At 35.8% G+C, this 17,999-nt stretch overlaps 1 protein-coding gene across 1 annotated transcript; it reads left to right on the top strand.

The window, feature by feature from the left end:
- The first annotated feature begins 4,707 nt into the window (after positions 1 to 4,707).
- On the top strand, positions 4,708 to 5,647 carry LOC136224686 (SPX domain-containing protein 1-like). The gene is made up of 3 exons (XM_066013093.1): positions 4,708 to 4,995; positions 5,075 to 5,204; positions 5,317 to 5,647. Exons 1-3 carry the CDS (start codon positions 4,708 to 4,710, stop codon positions 5,499 to 5,501), a joined length of 603 nt encoding a protein of 200 aa, XP_065869165.1. The 3' UTR covers positions 5,502 to 5,647.
- Positions 5,648 to 17,999: the final 12,352 nt, after the last annotated feature.

Here is a 17,999-nt window from a genome sequence, read left to right as displayed (position 1 = left end):
AAGATCATGTACTGTACGTTCCAATAAAGGAAATAATTTCAGGAATTTCTAGATTTACGAAGAACTTCGTCGAAGCAAAATTGTTAAGTGCAAATCCATCTACCAAACGAACATAATCTATAACATCAACAATGTGCTTATTCGATATGCAATAAATAAAATATATATAATACCATTGAAAGGTTTAGGTATCATTGAAATATATATAATATTATTGAAATGTCTTTGGAAATTGAAAAAGTAACTCTTCAGTGAACATGACCGCTATCAGCTCCCATAAAGTAACTGGCATTTCTGCTCTACTAAAAAAGGAAACAAATAATTATAAGAAAAAATTATAAAACTGGATCAAATGGGAGAGTCATTTACATATTTAACCCATTTACTCAATCTACTATATATCTAAACTATTTTTGTGTGACTTTTCCAAAATACCATAAATATTAGACCTGGCAATTATCGTGTTTCGTGTCAATATCGTGTTATCTCATATTTATGTTCCATATGGTTTTATATGTTATAAATGCTAGAAAAATGATTTTCGTATCAATCGTGTCGTGTCAGTCGGGTTGGCTCTGTAATCGTGTTTTCGTGTCAGAAATTGCCACCTCTACTAAATATATATATAACACTTAGAAAAATTTTAGCCTTTCGCCTTTCTCCCTCCCGTCTGACTTCGCAGATTTGCGAAGATAATGTTTAGTTCAATAGATGATTTTAATTCGTAGATTTCGCAATATGCGAAGTATGTGAAGATAAAAGACGTATTTTTAAGCATTTTTATCTTCACAGACTTCGCATATTGCAAAATCTGCGAAATAGTATATAACAAAAAAGACATAATAACAAGAGATTCTAACATTAAAATCATAACATTATCAAAATTTACAACAAGATTGTCACAATAACAACATTAAAATCATAACATTATCAAAATTTACAACAAGATTGCCACAATAAACTCCTAACAAATCATTTCAAAGTCAATGTAACCAATCTTGATGGAAATTTCTCCATGTATCAGAAGGAAAGTCATCTCCTCTACACCCAAGTACACCATCTTCCTAAAAGGAATGTTATGTATTCAACCACCTTTAGAAAAATTTAACCGTGTTAAGCAGAAAAATGACGATTTGGCTTCACGAAAACTGATTACGCGAAGTCTGCAAAGCGAAAAATCATGAACTTTTCTTTGCACAGACTTCGCGTAATCCGTTTTCGTGAAGTCAAATCATCACATTTCAGGTTCTTTCTCCTGGCAGACCTTCGCGAAACCAGATTACGCGAAGTGATTTTCTGGAAGAAAAAAACAAAGAGAAAACAATAGATACTTACATTTTTCCTGCCTTTCACCATTAAAATCGTCGATAACCATATGATAAACGCAGAAAAACGATGAAAATAACGTAGAATAACGATTTCTTCGATCTGCACAAGCAGAAAGAAACCAATAGACGAGAAGAAACAGGAAGATGAAGAACCATGACTTAATTTTCTAGCAATAGGAAGATGAAGAATCAAGAGATGACGAGAGGAAGAAGAGAAAGACATGGTGATGAAGAGAAATGGTGCAGATTTCACAATATAAATGAAGAGAGGAAGATCAAAAGTCTGGGAAGGTTAAGGGTATTTTGGGAAAGTCACACAAAAATAATCTAGATATATAGTAGGTTGAGTAAATTGGTTAAATATGTAAATAGGTCTCCCATTTGATCCAATTTTGCAATTTTTTCTAATTATAATCTTACAGGTATTTTGGTTTATATAAGAAGATCATATGTAGGTACTACATAAATATTACCTTTATTCTAAAGACTGATGTCATATTTTATTTTTATTTGGTCTGAAGATCACATTTCTTCAATATTACCAACACCTCGCAATTAAACCGAATGAACCTGCTATCTGAAAACAAAATCAACGCGCACACCACAAACTAAAATATAGTGAATTAGTTTTTTATCTAAAAAAGGCGTAATGTTCCATCTGGATGGATATACATGCATATTTATATACCAATTGATGTGAGTAAATATGTGAAGAGTCTTCTGACATAGATTAAAGTTCCTTCAGTGTTTGAGATAAGACAGAAAAAAATATCTAAGGAGGGGCTGAAGACCGACGACCTCATTCTGATGCTAAAGTTGGCAGAGTTGAGAAATGTGAATACTATAAAGTATGCAATTAGGACTTTTGTGTAAGCAATGCATGTGTACCATAGATGCATAGAAATATGTTTTATTTATAGCGTGACAACGGTAAATCTAGTAGTCTTCCGTATTGTATGCCCTAATTTAGCTCATGGACATATGCCAGCCTTTGAGTGGGGAATATCCACTAGCATCTAGCGACAGTTTGCGATTTCTAAAATTATCATCATGTGATTCCAATCGTGGAATTAAGGACGATTGTTGGTGCAATTTCAGAACTCTTCTTAACTTACATCCATGTGGCTTACCAGTTATATACCCTCGTTTAGCTTGATGCAGAGGCTATCCTCATGACACATGTGCTTACTTCCTCTGATATGAACACATGTCTAGCTTCGTATATTTGTTGTTTTCATATGTCCCCCCCTCGATTTTTTTTCAAGTTGTTTAAGGCTTCGTTCAGTTGCGACGATCAAGAGTTGAAAGTGGAGGAGAGACTATCTAATCATTCCAGTGATGAATTGAAGTAGAAACAAATACCAGAAGCCAAGTCCCTTAATGATGAAACGATAATTGATGTTCTGTGTAACACGTGATCCCTTCTCTGTGGTAAGTGAGGAGTTCAGTCGCACCATACATACGTCATTTTGTGAAGCATGCGATTTCCATAGAGGTCCCTTCCAACCGCCATCGTTCCACCCTAGATATGATGCCATGTGTCACTAGCATGAAGCTTTTTCTTAGAGATTGTTTGGATGATGGTAGGTGATGGTAAGTGTAATTAGGTAACCTTATTTGTTTTGAGGTGTAATTGAGAGATATAGTAAGTGAGGGTAGGTGATGATGAATTTTGTGTTATTTTCCTTACGCTCCAAATTGGAAGCATCATGATACATATCTTTTTCTTACAAAATTAATTTTTGTCTTTTATTTTATTTATACAAATAAAAGGATATAACAACAATTTTATATATAATTACATTATTAAATTATCACCCACCTTGCATTTCATCCAAATACAATAAGTTATTTCATACACCTCATTTACCTTACATTACATTACATTAATTACATTTCAACCAAACAATGTGTTAAGAGCACATGAAGGGATTTGGTTTTCAAATTGAGCGACTTCCATTAAATGTGTTGTTTCATTTCAAAATAAATTATGGTTGGTTTTGGCTCATACGGTTGTCGTTGGTGTTTACATATTCGAGTTTATTGGAAGGGACGTTAATTCTTCTCATTATGTATAGAGCCTTGGTCCTAGGCGAGTTTGTTTTGGCTAAGGAACAAAGTATTTTGGTAGAAATTTACTTTGGGATTTTTCCGTTTCAAGTCCCTAGCTCAGTTTGGATTGTCTGAGACAAGTAGATTCCATTCATCCTATAGTGAATTAAGCTAATTGGGTAAGCTAATAGTTTTTTGTTTTGAAGCAAAGCTAACAGTTAGTATCTAATAATAATTTTTATATTAATTTTTGAATTGAAATTAAATCAATAAATAAGATTATTAGGATTCCAACTCCCTATCACTACTTTTATATCAATTTTATACACATTACTAGGGGCGGAGACCGGAGGGTCCGGCCCCCTCCGGTCACCGGAACCACCATGTCCACGAGTAGTTTCGGTTCTTCTGTCTCCACGAAATTTGAGGATGTGGTGATTCCGGCCCCCCTGTTTCCAAGAAATAATGATTGAGTGCTAAATTAAATAGTATCCAAAATTGGGGCAATCTCTAAATCCAAAATTCTAATTTTTTTTGGCCTGTTTGGTCTTCCTTGAATTCAAATTTCTATTTTTTTTTTTTGCCCTAAATACGATTTTTTCTATTAGACACAAATTTTTTTACATGTTAAAAATCTTAAACACAATATAGCTTAATTTTGAAAAGTTTTATATTGGTACTTAAAAATTGGTTCTTGACCACTCCGATATAACACGTATATATAGGAAAAAAATGTGAACAAATTCAATTTAGAAAAAAAAAAGAAAAATTACATACCACGTGATTGCGCATTACAGCTACAAAATTAAGAACCACAAAGTATAATTGGCTAATTCTGGTAATGTAATGCTATAAAGACCAAAAAGAACACCATCAACTCCTTGTTTTGAACACAGACAAACAGTTGGGATAATTGGATTCCCAGTTCTGTGTGCGATTGGTGCAGATGATGCTTGCCGGCCAAGCTCTTTTATTAAGGTACGTACAGTGGGTAATTAAAAAAGTCCCATTTAGTTAATTCCAAGTTATAACCTTACTCTAAAATTTCTGTTAGGAAATGCATCAAATTTCTTGGATTCTATGTTAGAATGGAATATATTATGCGTCCAAACAAAACTAATTTTCCATTGATTTAAATATTCTTGCGTACGTGGCTCTTTTTGGCTTTGAAGAATAGAATGAACCAACAATGTATTTTTATCTTGGTAGTCGATTGAATCGATGTTACATTAATTAGAATATTAACAGAATATTCTGTCTAAAGAATATTATTAATTAGTTCATTCTCATCTCCAAAAAAAAAAAACAGAAATTAAGAATTGAAAAAATGAAGTACGGAAAGAGGCTAAGAGAGGAGATAGAGAGAACCTTTCCAGAGTGGAAAGGTCAGTTCATATCTTATAAGAAACTGAAGAAGCAATTGAAGCTGATTAATCCTAGATCCAAAGCCAATAATATTATTTATAGAAGATGGCCAAGATTTGCAACCAGAAGATTCTTACAAGTCAATAATATGAGACTAATCATTGGTTTTACTAGATTATTGGATAATGAACTCAAGAAAGTGAACACTTTTTATGTTGATAAGGAGGAAGATTATATCATCCGATTAAAGGTACTTTGCTTTCATTAATCACTTCACTTGTTAATTTCTTCTATATTTGGTTATTTGGCTGAAGCAATTAAAATAGCAGGAGCTGCAAATTAGGGCAGCAAACTTGGAGGATGATGAAGAAGAAATTAAGTTAAAAGTGCAGAAGGATATCTTAAATTTTCATGGAGAAATGGTTCTGCTGCTTAATTACAGTGTCCTCAATTTTACAGGTACGTACCTCTTTCTCTGAAAAAACTCATAGCTACTCCTTACAATCACAGATATTTATATATTATATATAGAACAGTGTAATTGTAAATAAATGAAATGAAATGAAAGCAGGATTGATAAAGATAGTGAAGAAGCACAACAAGAGGACAGGAAAGAAATTCGAATTTACGTCAATGCCCAAGGCTAAGGCTATGCAGCAACCCTTCTTTTCCACAGATTTGCTTTACAAGCTCATGAAGGAGTGTGAAGCAATGTTGGGTCCTCTTTTTCTTCCTCGTGAAGATGCCCCTCTATAAGATAGCCATTTCATTTTTTATGTTTTCTCTATTATATATATATATATATATATATGTTATTGTATTCGCTAGATTATTATCATAAACCACTTATAAGCTGTTGGTTGAAGCAGTTAAAAGCTCATGTTCGAGTTTTACCCCTTTTATGTGTTCCTCCGTCTCGAATTTATATTTGCTTTTGTTAAAACAGAAACACGAAAAACACAATTTTACCGAATACTGTAATAGGTTGAATTGCATACGAAGTCGTTTTCTTTAAGAAGTTGGTCGAATTGCCTTCAAATTAGTGCAAACAGTCGTATAATTCGACCACCTCCAAAATAAAACAGCTCACTCACAGTAAATACGAATTCGTATTGCACAGTATGAACCCGGTCATAATACACTCAATAATTGCTCAGTTTCAATTTTGTAAGGGAAGTATAAAGAATTTTTGCAATGTATACAAAACGAAATAACATAGCTAAATATAAAAGAAAAAATAGGTGTTGAGTTTACTGCTCTAGTAGAGCGAAAATAGGGAGAGAAAATAGAGTAGTGGTGAAACAAGTTACACGATTTGTGTGGACCAAATCAATATAGCTGTTGAGGAAAATAATAATTATGTTAATTAAATGAATTCCTAAAATTAATTAAATAAATAAATAATATTTTCTCAATAAACATAGTGTTTACACCAACACGGTTCAGATCGGTCGGTCAAATGGACGATGACGGCGCGCCCATATGGTGGTCAAGCATCATCTAGGTGACCTTCTTTATAAATAGCATTCCAAAATAATATTTAAGCAATGTGCGATACTTTACACTTCATTTAACTCTTTGAAAACAAAGCCTTTAATGTTTCTTTTACAAATTCAATTTGGACCAAGTGGTCTAGCCCAACAATTCCCCACTTAAATTTTTAAAAAACATTTAACTGAGCAGTGACATAAAGTCAAACATAGACAAGTGTATCTTTCGATTTGAACCTTTACGTAGTGAGTATAATTCAGATTATACTAGAGTAACTCGTAGTCTTGAACTCTATCTTTGGCATTGTATCACACTAAATTCTTTTCGGAGTGTAATTCAAGTAGCTCGTGCGTTTATGGCCATACACATCTGTCCCGGTATAACGGATGCTCTAGAGTTTTGCCCTACACTCATAGGAAGTGGCCCCACTTCCATATTTATATAGGTGAGTATGTCAGAAGTATTCCTGTGACTATGCACTTCACTCTAAATGGAGTATAGATCTCATTAAGAGTTTCTATTATCTCAACCTAATGTCACTTCAGGAAATTCATACTTCAAATGCATGATCTAACTCGTATTACATCACAACTTGGTGTTGCCCATTGAACCTATATCTTAGGATCTCTAGTCTATAGGTTGAGTTACCATTATGTATAATTCATCAATGTAGGGGCATAAGTCCCACGCTTTTTACAGTACTTTGGATTTTCTCTCTAGTTAATCCTTTCATCAAATGATCGGCTAAATTCTCTTCAGAACGTATATGATCCACTCTAACAACTCCTTTAGAGAGTAGCTCTCTAACAGTGTTGTGCTTACGAAGTATCTGTCGTTTTTTACCATTATAATAACGGTTATGGATTTTAGCAATAGTTACGATACTATCGTAGTGGATCAATATTGCTGGAATCGGTTTTTCCCATAAGGGAATCTCGGCTAACAGACTTCTCAACCAACCTACTTTTTCACTAGATGTGGCTAGTGCAATAAGTTCTAATTCCATAGTTGATTGAGCTAAAATAGTCAGTTTCTTAGACTTTCATGAAACATCACCGCCAGTTATACTAAAAATATAGCCACTAGTTCCCTTGTAATCATCTGACATGGTGTTCTAGTCAGCATTGTTATATCCATCATGGAAAGTTAGAAACCTTTGGTAATGTAATCTAAGTTTCATGGTTCTTTTAATGTATCTAATGACCCTTTTTATAGCAGTCCAATGTTCAACACTAGGTCTACTAGTAAATCTACACAATAATCCATGATATAGTAAAACCTCTATATAGGAATACTCTATATAAGAATAACCTTTATTTTGTTATAAAAAAAACTCGGTCCCAACTTGGGCCAGTTATAAATAGGAATAACCTCCCAAACGTTATTTGTTATATACTTTTCAAGTCTCACCTTTAGAAACTATGCATCTATATAGTAATAATTATATATATAATAAGAATTCAAACTAAATTATAAAATATTAAAAAAAACTATTAAAATTATCTATGAGTTGGAAACACGTACTATAACTTGAAATTATAAATATTTAGTATTCTAAATATTGTGTATATTTTTCCCTTAAAACTCTTCCAATTATCTATATATTGAAAACCTAAACTCTAAATTAAAATTCTAAATATTTAATTAGTTCCATTAATGTCTATTGTTATACATTTTATATATAAACCATGCATGGCTATGATAATCTTAACCAATTTCAAGTGGTATTATTTCATATTCCTTAACCATGCCTCCAATTTAAAATTTTATGTGTTGAAAATTTTTATTATACCAAACTCTATTTAGTAATAACCTCCCAATTGTTATACAAATAGCCCGGTCCCAAATGTATTCCTATATAGAGATTTTACTGTATAAGCTATGTCGGGTCTAGTACAATCAGTGGCATAGCGGAGACTGCCAATTATGCTAACATACTTTGATTGTCTTAGGCTCTGTTCTTTATTACTGAATGCTACTGAACTGAACTGAACTGAATGATACTGAATACTGAACTGAACTGAATTTAACTGAATGCTACTGAACTTAACTGAATGATACCGAACTTAACCGAATTTAATCGAACGTAACAATAATGATGATATTAGACTTTAAAATAATTTAATGATAATATTGGACATTAATAAGCTTATAATAATAATAATAATAATAATAATAATAATATTTCTACCAAAAAAAATAATATCAATAATAAATAAACATATTATTAAAGATTAAACTAAATTAAATATCAAATAAAATCTAGGCTCGATAAAATCCTATGACATTAAATAAAAATGAGTCTAATTTAAATTAAAAATATAAATTACATACAAACACAAATTTATATATAATTTAAAGCCTATGAAATTAAATACAAATTTTTATATGAATACACACTCTTAACTTTTTATTACAATTAAGTATTAAGGTACAAAAATACCTTTAACGTTTTGGGTCCGGGGTTATTTTACTCCTAACGTCTAAATATGAATTTTCATATGAATACAAAATCTTGACTCAATTTATCAATGTTAAGGGTAAAATTGCTATTGGCTTCTAATATTAGGGATAAAATTGCACTATTTGAGATATTAAGGTAGTTGAGCCAGTTAATTTTTTAGAGCATTGTAATGTAAACGTATTAATATAATATTTATTTACTTTTCGCAAAATTTGCAAATAAGTTGCACCAAATAATTATAATTATAATAAATAATGATAATATATATAATGACAAAGCATAAATTATATATAAATATAATTATAATGAAAATAGATAAATTAATATATAATAAATTATAATAATTATAATAAATTGCTGAAATTATAAATAAATAATGATAATAATAATAAATTATATATAAATAATAATAATATATAATAATTATAATAAACAATGATAAATTATTGAATACTGAAACTGAATACTGAACTGAACTGAACTGAACTGAACTAAACTAAACTGATTACTACTGAACTGAACTGAACTGATTGTTACTGAAATTAAGTAATAAAGAACAGGGCCTTACACTGTCTCTAGTGTTATTGAAAAGCATTGCACTTGGGTCATAAGGTGTGTACGTAGGTTTACAGTCAAAGTAATTCTTTAGAATCTTCTCAATGAAATTCCATTTTCAGACCTAGTTATCTTGATCCCAAGTATGACATTTGATTCTCCTACATCTTTCATGTCAAAGTTTTCACATAATATAGACTTCATAGTATTCACTGTTGGTCCCTAGTAATTAGTTCCAGGGGGGTTAGGAACTAATTTAACTTTTTCGCGTTTTAATTAAGCTGACTGGAAGTTATTTTGAGAATTTATTAACTTAGCCTTTGGTCAGCTTTGTGAGATATATCTCAGGACAGCTTTAGTCAGATGTTGACCAAAGTTGTTTTCTTGAGAGTTAAGAATTGACACTCTTGGAGGTCAGCTTCTAACTCAGCACCACTTACTTACTCAAGATCAGCTTAGGCAATTTATATATGCTGAGTAAATAAAGCAAACAACACATAAAATTATAAGAGAGATTTTAGAGATTACTCAGTATCACTTATCCTGGTTCGGCCTCTCTACCTACGTCCAGTCCCCAGAGTCCTCCGGGCTTTTTGAATCCAATACTGAGCTCTTTAAAGGTAGAGCACAAACCAATTACAAGGCAGTTGAATATGCAAGAGTACATTCCTCTATTCGTCTACTCAACTCCTACTAAGTGCTACAACCCAGCACCTAGATTTCTCTACCACTGAAATGCTTACAGCCAAGCACTCAGCTTAACACTCTCAATATTCCTATTGATCACAGACTTATTCTTTTTGAACTAAAGAACACTTTAGATGATTACAAATCAATCTAGCATTTACACATAGAATAGAAAAGTTGGTGTAAGATCCTTTTTGTATTTGAGTGCTTTTGAAACTTTCTCTCTTGTATTTTTCTTTCGATGCTTCAGTAATGATCCAAGTTCATCGATTGTCCTTTTATAGAAGGAAATCTGTAGATTTGATCGTTTTGAAATGTCTTAGCCATTAACACCAAAATGGCTCTTTTGGGGAACAATTTCTGGACAGCTTCAGACTGCACCGCCATTCCCTTTCTATGTTTTCTTCAGGCGTCAGGTTTGTCTTCTAGCGTCTGGTTTGTCTTTTTGTACTAGTTGTCTGTTTCCAATAATCCAACGTCCCATGACTCTTGGAATTAGTCTTTTAGGTGTCTTCGAGGTTCCAATTATTGGTGCAAAAGATTGGCAGACTTTGTCCTTTAGTGAACGGATCCTTTATGATGTCCTGACCGTCACTCAGCTTCGTTTGTTCTCTTCGAGTTTTCAACATTCATGCTGAGTTCCTTCTAGGTCAGCTCCGTTTTAACCGCTTTGAAGAAATCTTCAACTTTAGTCAGCTTCGTTTTGCTTCTGAATTTTACTCCACTCAGCTTCCAGTCTGTCATGCTGAGTTCCGTTCTACTCAGCTTTGCTTGTACTGTCTTTTGTCCTGTCTTTACTTTATATATTTTTGCACTCAATATTTAACAAACATATTAGTACAATTAAATCAAAGCATCTAAATTTAATTGCCTCTTAATCATGGATGATTTTGTCAAATCAAAATCTTGTGGAAAGGTGTTTCAACAAACTCCCCCATTTTGATGTTGGCAAAATACATAATTACGGAACTCAGTTATAAGTTACCCCATGATTGATATTTTTGATATGACTCCCCCGTAAGGGTTGCATACATTTTGTTTTAACTTTATTCTAAACCTTCCAAGATTAGATTTAAGACATTTGTGTGTACTGACTCAGTTTTGGAAGGATGTTGTCTCTCAGTTTATTTTTAGTGTTAATGTGTTTAACCTTTTTGATTCGTTTGTTCAAACTTGATTAGTCAGATCAGGAAGAAAACTAATACTTGCTATATTGAGTTTAAGCAACAAAACAAAAAAAAACATATTAACCTAAACAACAAACAACCAAGGATTTAAAGACAGGATATTAAGCTAAGTCTTAAGCTAGAAGCTAAGTCTTAAGCTGGTTTTACTTCTTCTTTCTCTGAGCTGTGAGATCAGCGTGAGCAATGCCTTTTCCTTTGCTTCCAGACGCATTATTACCTGCAGTCTGAGGCTGAGTTCCTCCTTGACTTGTCTCCCCCGTTTTGCCATCATCGGGTTTGTAGAGGAAAGTTTCATTTCGTGCTGCGCAGGAGAGATACTGAGAGTAGCGCTAGAGCCTTTTGGTGCTTTCTCCCAAGCCATCAATTACTAGGACACTATCGTCCTGGATATGCCGAGGAACCCGAAGAGAGCTACTGATCATGCTGAGGAGGCATTCATGAGATTTGCTCAGGCAGGTGAGTGAGCCTGTGATCTGTCCAAAAGCTTGATGGAACAGTTTCAGCAGAGCAGAATCATAAAACATACGCTGGCCATTGTTGATACGCATTGCCTTCATGATAGCTTCTGAAAAGCTCATGAGTTCAGTGTTAGAGATGGGATCAACATCCATTTGGGCTCTGTCGATGTTGAGTAGTCTGACTGCTTCACTTAATTGGTCAATAGTACACTGAGAAGAGGAGGATACTAAATCACGTGTACTAGTCAGCTCAGTATGAAGCTGGGTGAAACATTTTTGAAGTTCGGCAGAGGTGGCAAACTCAGCATTTCCGGGTGGACTTAATTTGGTCAGCTCAGCATTCAATTTGGTAAAACAGTCTTGCAATTCAGCAGACGTAACAGACTCAGGATTGGCAGTTGCTCTAGAGGTGGTCAGTTCCGCTGCTAGCTTAACAAAGTAGCTTTGAAGCTCAGTGGAAGTGACATACCCTGGATTGACTTCTGACAGTTGGTGAATTTTGCCTTCAAGCGAATTCATATGGGTGGCCATTGTAAGCACTAGTTCAGTCAGTTTTGCTATTTGCTCTTGATTTGGTTGCTGAGTTTGAACCGCAGTGATAACGCTAACCAGATCCTTTAGTCCTCGAAGTTCATTCAGAAGCTGAGTAATACCTGACAGGTGGGAGGACTCAGCTTGAGTAGATTGGTGACCATCAGCTTGAGTAGTATGGAAATCTTGAAGCAAGGACTGAGCAGAAGCAATGACACGTCGGCCAGACTCAGTAGCATTCAAGTATGCAAACTTAGCAGTATTACTCTCAGAGGCTGGTACAAAGTTTGATGGTGGTGGAGGAGTTGGTTCTCTGCCAGATTGAGTACCTTGATTGGTACCTGGACTTTGATTGATTGGATGAGCTGAATCATCAACATGTTGTGTTGGGGGTGGAACTTGATTAGATAAGTTAATCTGCTCAGCTTGAAGTGGTGAAGTGGAGACAGGAAGTGTGTTACTTTGAGCAGCTTGAATTGGATCTGCAGGGTTTTTGGCTTGTTCCTCATCCTGAGTAACAGAGGCTTGTTTTTCCACTGGATTTTCTGGTGGTGACTCAGTTTCATTGGAGAAGTACTGGAACTGGATTGTAGAGAGGTCAGTTTCAGGCTCATCAATGGGAAAGTCGTCTATGAGATCAATTTGCTTTTGCGCTTTCTTTTTGAGTCTTCGCCGTGTCTCAGCTCTTGGCGGTGAATGGTCAGTTCGAATACCTTCACTAGACTCAGTAGCAACTGTCTCCTCTTCTACAGGTTGCTCAAAAGGACCCTCAACAGCATTACTTTCTTTCTTTCTCTGCTCAGCATCATCCTGAGATTCTTCAACATTGGGACATTCTTCCTGCTCAGTATTAACTTCTTGGTGTTCAACATGTTGCTCAGTCTCTTCCACAGCTTCCTTTTCTTGGTCAGTTCCATGACCTTCAGGTTGAGTAGAGGCTAGTGGGACAGCTTCCACTATCTTTAAGGAGTTACCCTTTTTCCTTTTCTTTAAAGGGGATTCTGGAGTTTCTTCGTCCTCATCCTCAAGCTCTTCTTGCCTCATTCTTTTCTCAGCTTGTTCCTTAGCCTTGTCAGCTTTAGCTTTTTCCCTTGTTGAAAGCCTTACTTTCTTTGGGACAGCATGAATGTCTTTGGAGCAGGTTTCTACAGACTTTCTCTTCTTCCTTCTCTCAGGCTGAGCTGTCTCAGGTGACTCAGCATGAGCCTCAACATCTTTTGCAGGCTCAGCTTCAAGCTCAGTTTCTGGTTGCTCAGCTTCTTCATCTTCTTCAGCATCTCCAGCTCCTTCATATCCCTTCAAGGGTTGATTGTATAACAGTCCATCCAGTAGAACTGCAGTGATTTCACTTCGCAACGTACTTATTTCATTCACCGTCTCAATTTGCTTGTCCTGTATAATTTTTGTAATGAGAGAGCCCAAGCGGAGTTTCTTACCACTTCGTTGAAACGCTCCAACTAGAAAGACGGGAAGATTGAACGGAGTGTAGGTCAACATGTGCCAGATGAAGCACTGTTCGAAGTTTGATGCGGATGAAGCTGAGCTGAGTTTGGGGAAGATAAAGTTGGTCAGCATGAAATGGACCATCTTTTGTTCTTTACCCATACAGGTGCTGGGTATTTCACCCTTATGGTCTTTGGGTTTATAGAACCCCTTAAGTTTCTCAGTTGTGTCTTTTGGTATTTTCTCCTTTGTCGTTCTAAATTGGATTCCTTCGTCTGGTAAATCTAGCAATGTGGCTAGATAGGCAGGGGTTACGACGATTTTCTGACCTTTAACAGTGGTCTCCAAATAGTCAGAGTCATCTGCATCAACACATAGATTCGAGTAGAATTCCCGTACTAACCTGGGATAGGTTGTTCCTGAAAGAGAGAAGATACCTTTCCACTTGTTCTTCTCGATCCATTCACAGAATGGTTTCTCAGATGAGACAAAACTTGGAGAAAACCATCGGCATTTTAAAACCTCCAGATTGTTGACCTTTGAGTGTACCTTGATCATTTTCCTTTCTATTTCCGTCGAAGGACCCGTGTGGTCAGTGGGTTTGTCTGTGGTTTGAGTTTTAGGGGTTTTGTTTTTGCCGGAAGCCATTTTTGAAGGTTTTGAAGTTCTTAGAGAGAAAGAAGTTTGATTTCGGGAGATTACAATCGTAAGGAATGAAAAGTGGGGATTCTTCCACTTTTTATATAAATTTACGACGGCCCTTAATCATTAACTAGCCGTTTTTACCTAGGGACGTTCAATCGACAAAAATTCTGTCAATTATGACATATTCGGCGCATGGGATTTGCCATTAATGTGCGTCTTCCTAAGGTGCCAGAGGTTACACGTGTAGGTTCACTTTTCGCGAGTGGGTTTTTACTAGGTTTTGCTAGAATTCGAAGCATCCACGATATTGAGTGCCTAACTTTTGTGAAGATAATTTCTCTATCTCTAATTAACTCAACATACGTTACTCACTCAGCATAGAGTGATTACTCAATATGTTTTTCTACTCAGCATAGGATGGCTTTTTCATTTTCAAGCTTAGTAAGGAGTAGATATTTTACTCAACATGGCATTTGCACAATTATTCAAAGTTCCACTCATATGACAATTATTCAATACTGATTTAGTTAGGGTGGATTTGACATACCAATTGCTTCCCTTAGTGTGTTGAATTGTTCTCGTGCCAAGGGCTTTGTGAAGATATCTGCAAGCTGATCATTTGTTGGCACATAGGTCAGCTTGATCTCATCTTTTAGTACATGATCTCTGATGAAGTGATGCCTTATGCTAACATGCTTCATCCTGCTGTGTTGGACTGGATTCTTAGATAGATCGATGGCACTTTTGTTGTCGCATTTGATCTCTATTGTCTTTGTTTTGACTCCGTAATCCTCAAGCTGTTGCTTTATCCATAGGACTTGTGCAACACAGCTTCCAGCAGCCACGTACTCAGCTTCAGTTGTAGACAGAGCTACGGATGATTGCTTCTTGCTGAACCAAGATACTAGGCAGCTACCAAGGAAATGACATCCTCTTGAAGTACTCTTCCGTTCTAGCTTATCTCGTCCATAGTCAGTATCAGTATATCCAATGAGTGTGAAGTCATTTGAGGTTGGATACCATAGACCTGCATCAACTGAGCTTTGCAAATATCTAAAAATTCTTTTTACAGCAGTTAGATGAGATTCCCTGGGGCCAGCTTGATATCTAGCACAATAGCATACTGAGTATTGAATATCCGGTCTACTAGCAGTGAGATAGAGTAAAGAACCTATCATACCTCGATAGAGCTTACTATCAACTAACTTACTCTTCTCATCCTTGCATAGGACAGTATCAGTACCCATGGGGGTGATATTGGTTTGCAATCTACCATGCTGAATTTCTTTAACATTTCCTTGGTGTACTTAGACTGACTTATAAAGATGCCATTCTTACCTTGCTTGATTTGAAGTCCAAGGAAGAAGTTGAGTTCACCCATCATAGACATTTCGAACTCAGTTTGCATCTGTTGGCTAAATTCTTTGCACAAAGATTCGTCAGTAGCACCAAAAATTATATCATCTACATATATCTGTGCAAGTAGGGTATGTTTACCCTTTTTCTTAATAAACAAGGTTGTGTCAGCTTTTCCCCTGACATAGTTCCTGGTCAGCAGGAAGTTGGTCAACCTCTCATACCAAGCTCTTGGAGCTTGCTTTAGGCCGTACAGGGCCTTTTTGAGTTTATAAACGTGGTTTGGAAATTTTGGATCTTCAAACCCAGGAGGTTGATTAACATATACCTCTTCGTTTATAAAGCCATTAAGAAATGCACTTTTCACATCCATTTGATATAGTTTAAAATTCATATAACTAGCATAGGCACACAATATACGTATAGCTTCTAATCTAGCAACAGGAGCAAATGTTTCTCCATAGTCTACCCTCTTGCTGACTATAGCCTTGGGCTACAAGTCGAGCTTTGTTTCTAATCACATTTCCATGCTCATCTAGCTTATTTCTAAAGACCCACTTGGTTGCTATGGGCTTTTGATTCCTAGGTTTAGGTACTAAATCCCATACCTCATTTCTGGTAAATTGGTCAAGCTCTTCTTGCTACTCAGAGAAGTTGTGGTCAATACCACTGATTACACAGAATTCATCAAACTGTTGGTTTTTGAATTCTCCACCATTGTCGCTTCTAATGTGAGCTACTCTTAGGTCTTTGTTATTTTCAAGCTTTTTGATCAATGTGGTAAACATCTCAAAGGTTTCATCCTTGCTACTCAGCAAGATGATCCAAGTGTACCGAGAGAAATCATCTACAATAACCAAGGAAAATTTCTTACCTCCCAAGCTGAATGGCTGGATAGGTCCGAAAAGATCCAAGTGTAGTAATTCCAATGGTCTTTTGGTTGAGACAATATTTTTGCTATGAAATGACTTTTTAGTTTGTTTGCCTTGCTGACAAGCTTTACACAGTTGATCTTTTTCAAACTTTAATTTGGGTAATCCCTCAACTAATTGCTTTCTAACTAATTTGGCAAGAAGGTCCATGCTGACATGCCCAAGTCTTCTATGCCATAGCCAGGAGTTGTCCTCTTTAGGCACTAAGCATATGTTTTTAGAAAACTGTTTTTCTAAGTTTAACATGTATACATTTTCTACACGAGGGGCAGTTAAAATTAACTCATTTGTATTTCCCTCGAGTATTTTCCCTCGAGTATTTGACACTTAGTATCATCAAATACAACCCTTCTGCCGCTCTTGCAAAGCTGGGCTACACTCAGCAGATTGTATTTGAGACCTTTAACTAAGGAGACAGACTCAATAGTTGGGTTACCTCCGATAGTACCTGAGCCGACTATCTTACCCTTCTTGTTGTCTCCAAAGCTTACACTTCCACCTCGTTTAAGCTCTAGTGTGATGAACTGAGTTTCATCACCTGTCATATGCCTTGAGCATGCGCTGTCTATATACCATAGTTTTGACTTCTCCACGCATGTCAAGCTGACCTGCATTTTAAACTATTCATTTTTAGGTACCCAATTCCTTTTGGGTCCTTTCTTGTTAGTGTAAACAGGTGCAAAGTCATATTTTAACTTGTGACGACATACTTTTATGGTGTGGCTTGGCTTACCACAGAAATCACAAAAAGGTACCCTTTGTGGGTTGAACTGAGTATGGTCAGCATTATTGTGTTGGGCATGCCAACATACTTTTGTGGTATGCCCTTTTCTTCCGCAGAATTCACATTGGACAGTCCGCTTGTTATGCCAACACACATCCTTTGTGTGTCCCCTTTTTCCACAACACTCACATTGAGTGAATTGCTTATGCTGACTAGTATTTGCGTACTCATCATGGGGTTTATTTCTATTTGAGCCCTTCCCTTGACTCTGTAACATTGTGATATCCTTTCTAAGTTTCTTTGACTCAGATTGAACCTCCGTGACAACCTTATGTAAGATTTGCATGTTGGTATGCAAGTCAGAGTTGTCCTGGAGAAGATATCGGAGGTCACTCAGCTTGACCTCTTCAATCTCATCACAGCGCCTGCTGAGTGCCTTAATCTTTTTATTACATTTTTTGGTTAGTGTATATAAGTCACTCAGGGCATTTACCATTTCGTTTCTAAGTAAGGGTAAGGATGTTACCTCATTGCTGTGATCCTCCTGGTCAGTTTCATCAGAAAGGTCAGCTTGCTCAGATTGGGATCGGTCAGCTCCATCATCCGCCATAAAGCATATGTTGGCTGTTTCATTTTGCTCAGCTTCAGATGATGTTGATTCGTCATTGTCACTCCATGTGGCTACCATAGCCTTTTTGCTTCCCTTCTTCTCTTTCTTGAGATTGGGACAGCTTGACTTGATATGCCCAGTTTGATGACACTCAAAACATGTGACAGACTT

This window comes from Euphorbia lathyris, chromosome 3 (genome assembly GCF_963576675.1).
Source record: "Euphorbia lathyris chromosome 3, ddEupLath1.1, whole genome shotgun sequence".
Classification (NCBI taxonomy): Eukaryota; Viridiplantae; Streptophyta; class Magnoliopsida; order Malpighiales; family Euphorbiaceae; genus Euphorbia; species Euphorbia lathyris.
The sequence above is the reverse complement of the archived record's forward strand: the minus strand, read 5'-3'. Positions and strand labels throughout refer to the sequence as shown.

What these genes read in the sequence shown, in the direction of transcription:
- LOC136224686 (XM_066013093.1), top strand. Translation starts at nt 4,708, where the DNA reads ATGAAGTACGGAAAGAGGCTAAGAGAGGAGATAGAGAGAACCTTTCCA. An exon ending in ATTATATCATCCGATTAAAG is followed by an intron (nt 4,996 to 5,074) that starts GTACTTTGCTTT and finishes TTAAAATAGCAG; the next exon opens with GAGCTGCAAATTAGGGCAGC. An exon ending in CAGTGTCCTCAATTTTACAG is followed by an intron (nt 5,205 to 5,316) that starts GTACGTACCTCT and finishes AAATGAAAGCAG; the next exon opens with GATTGATAAAGATAGTGAAG.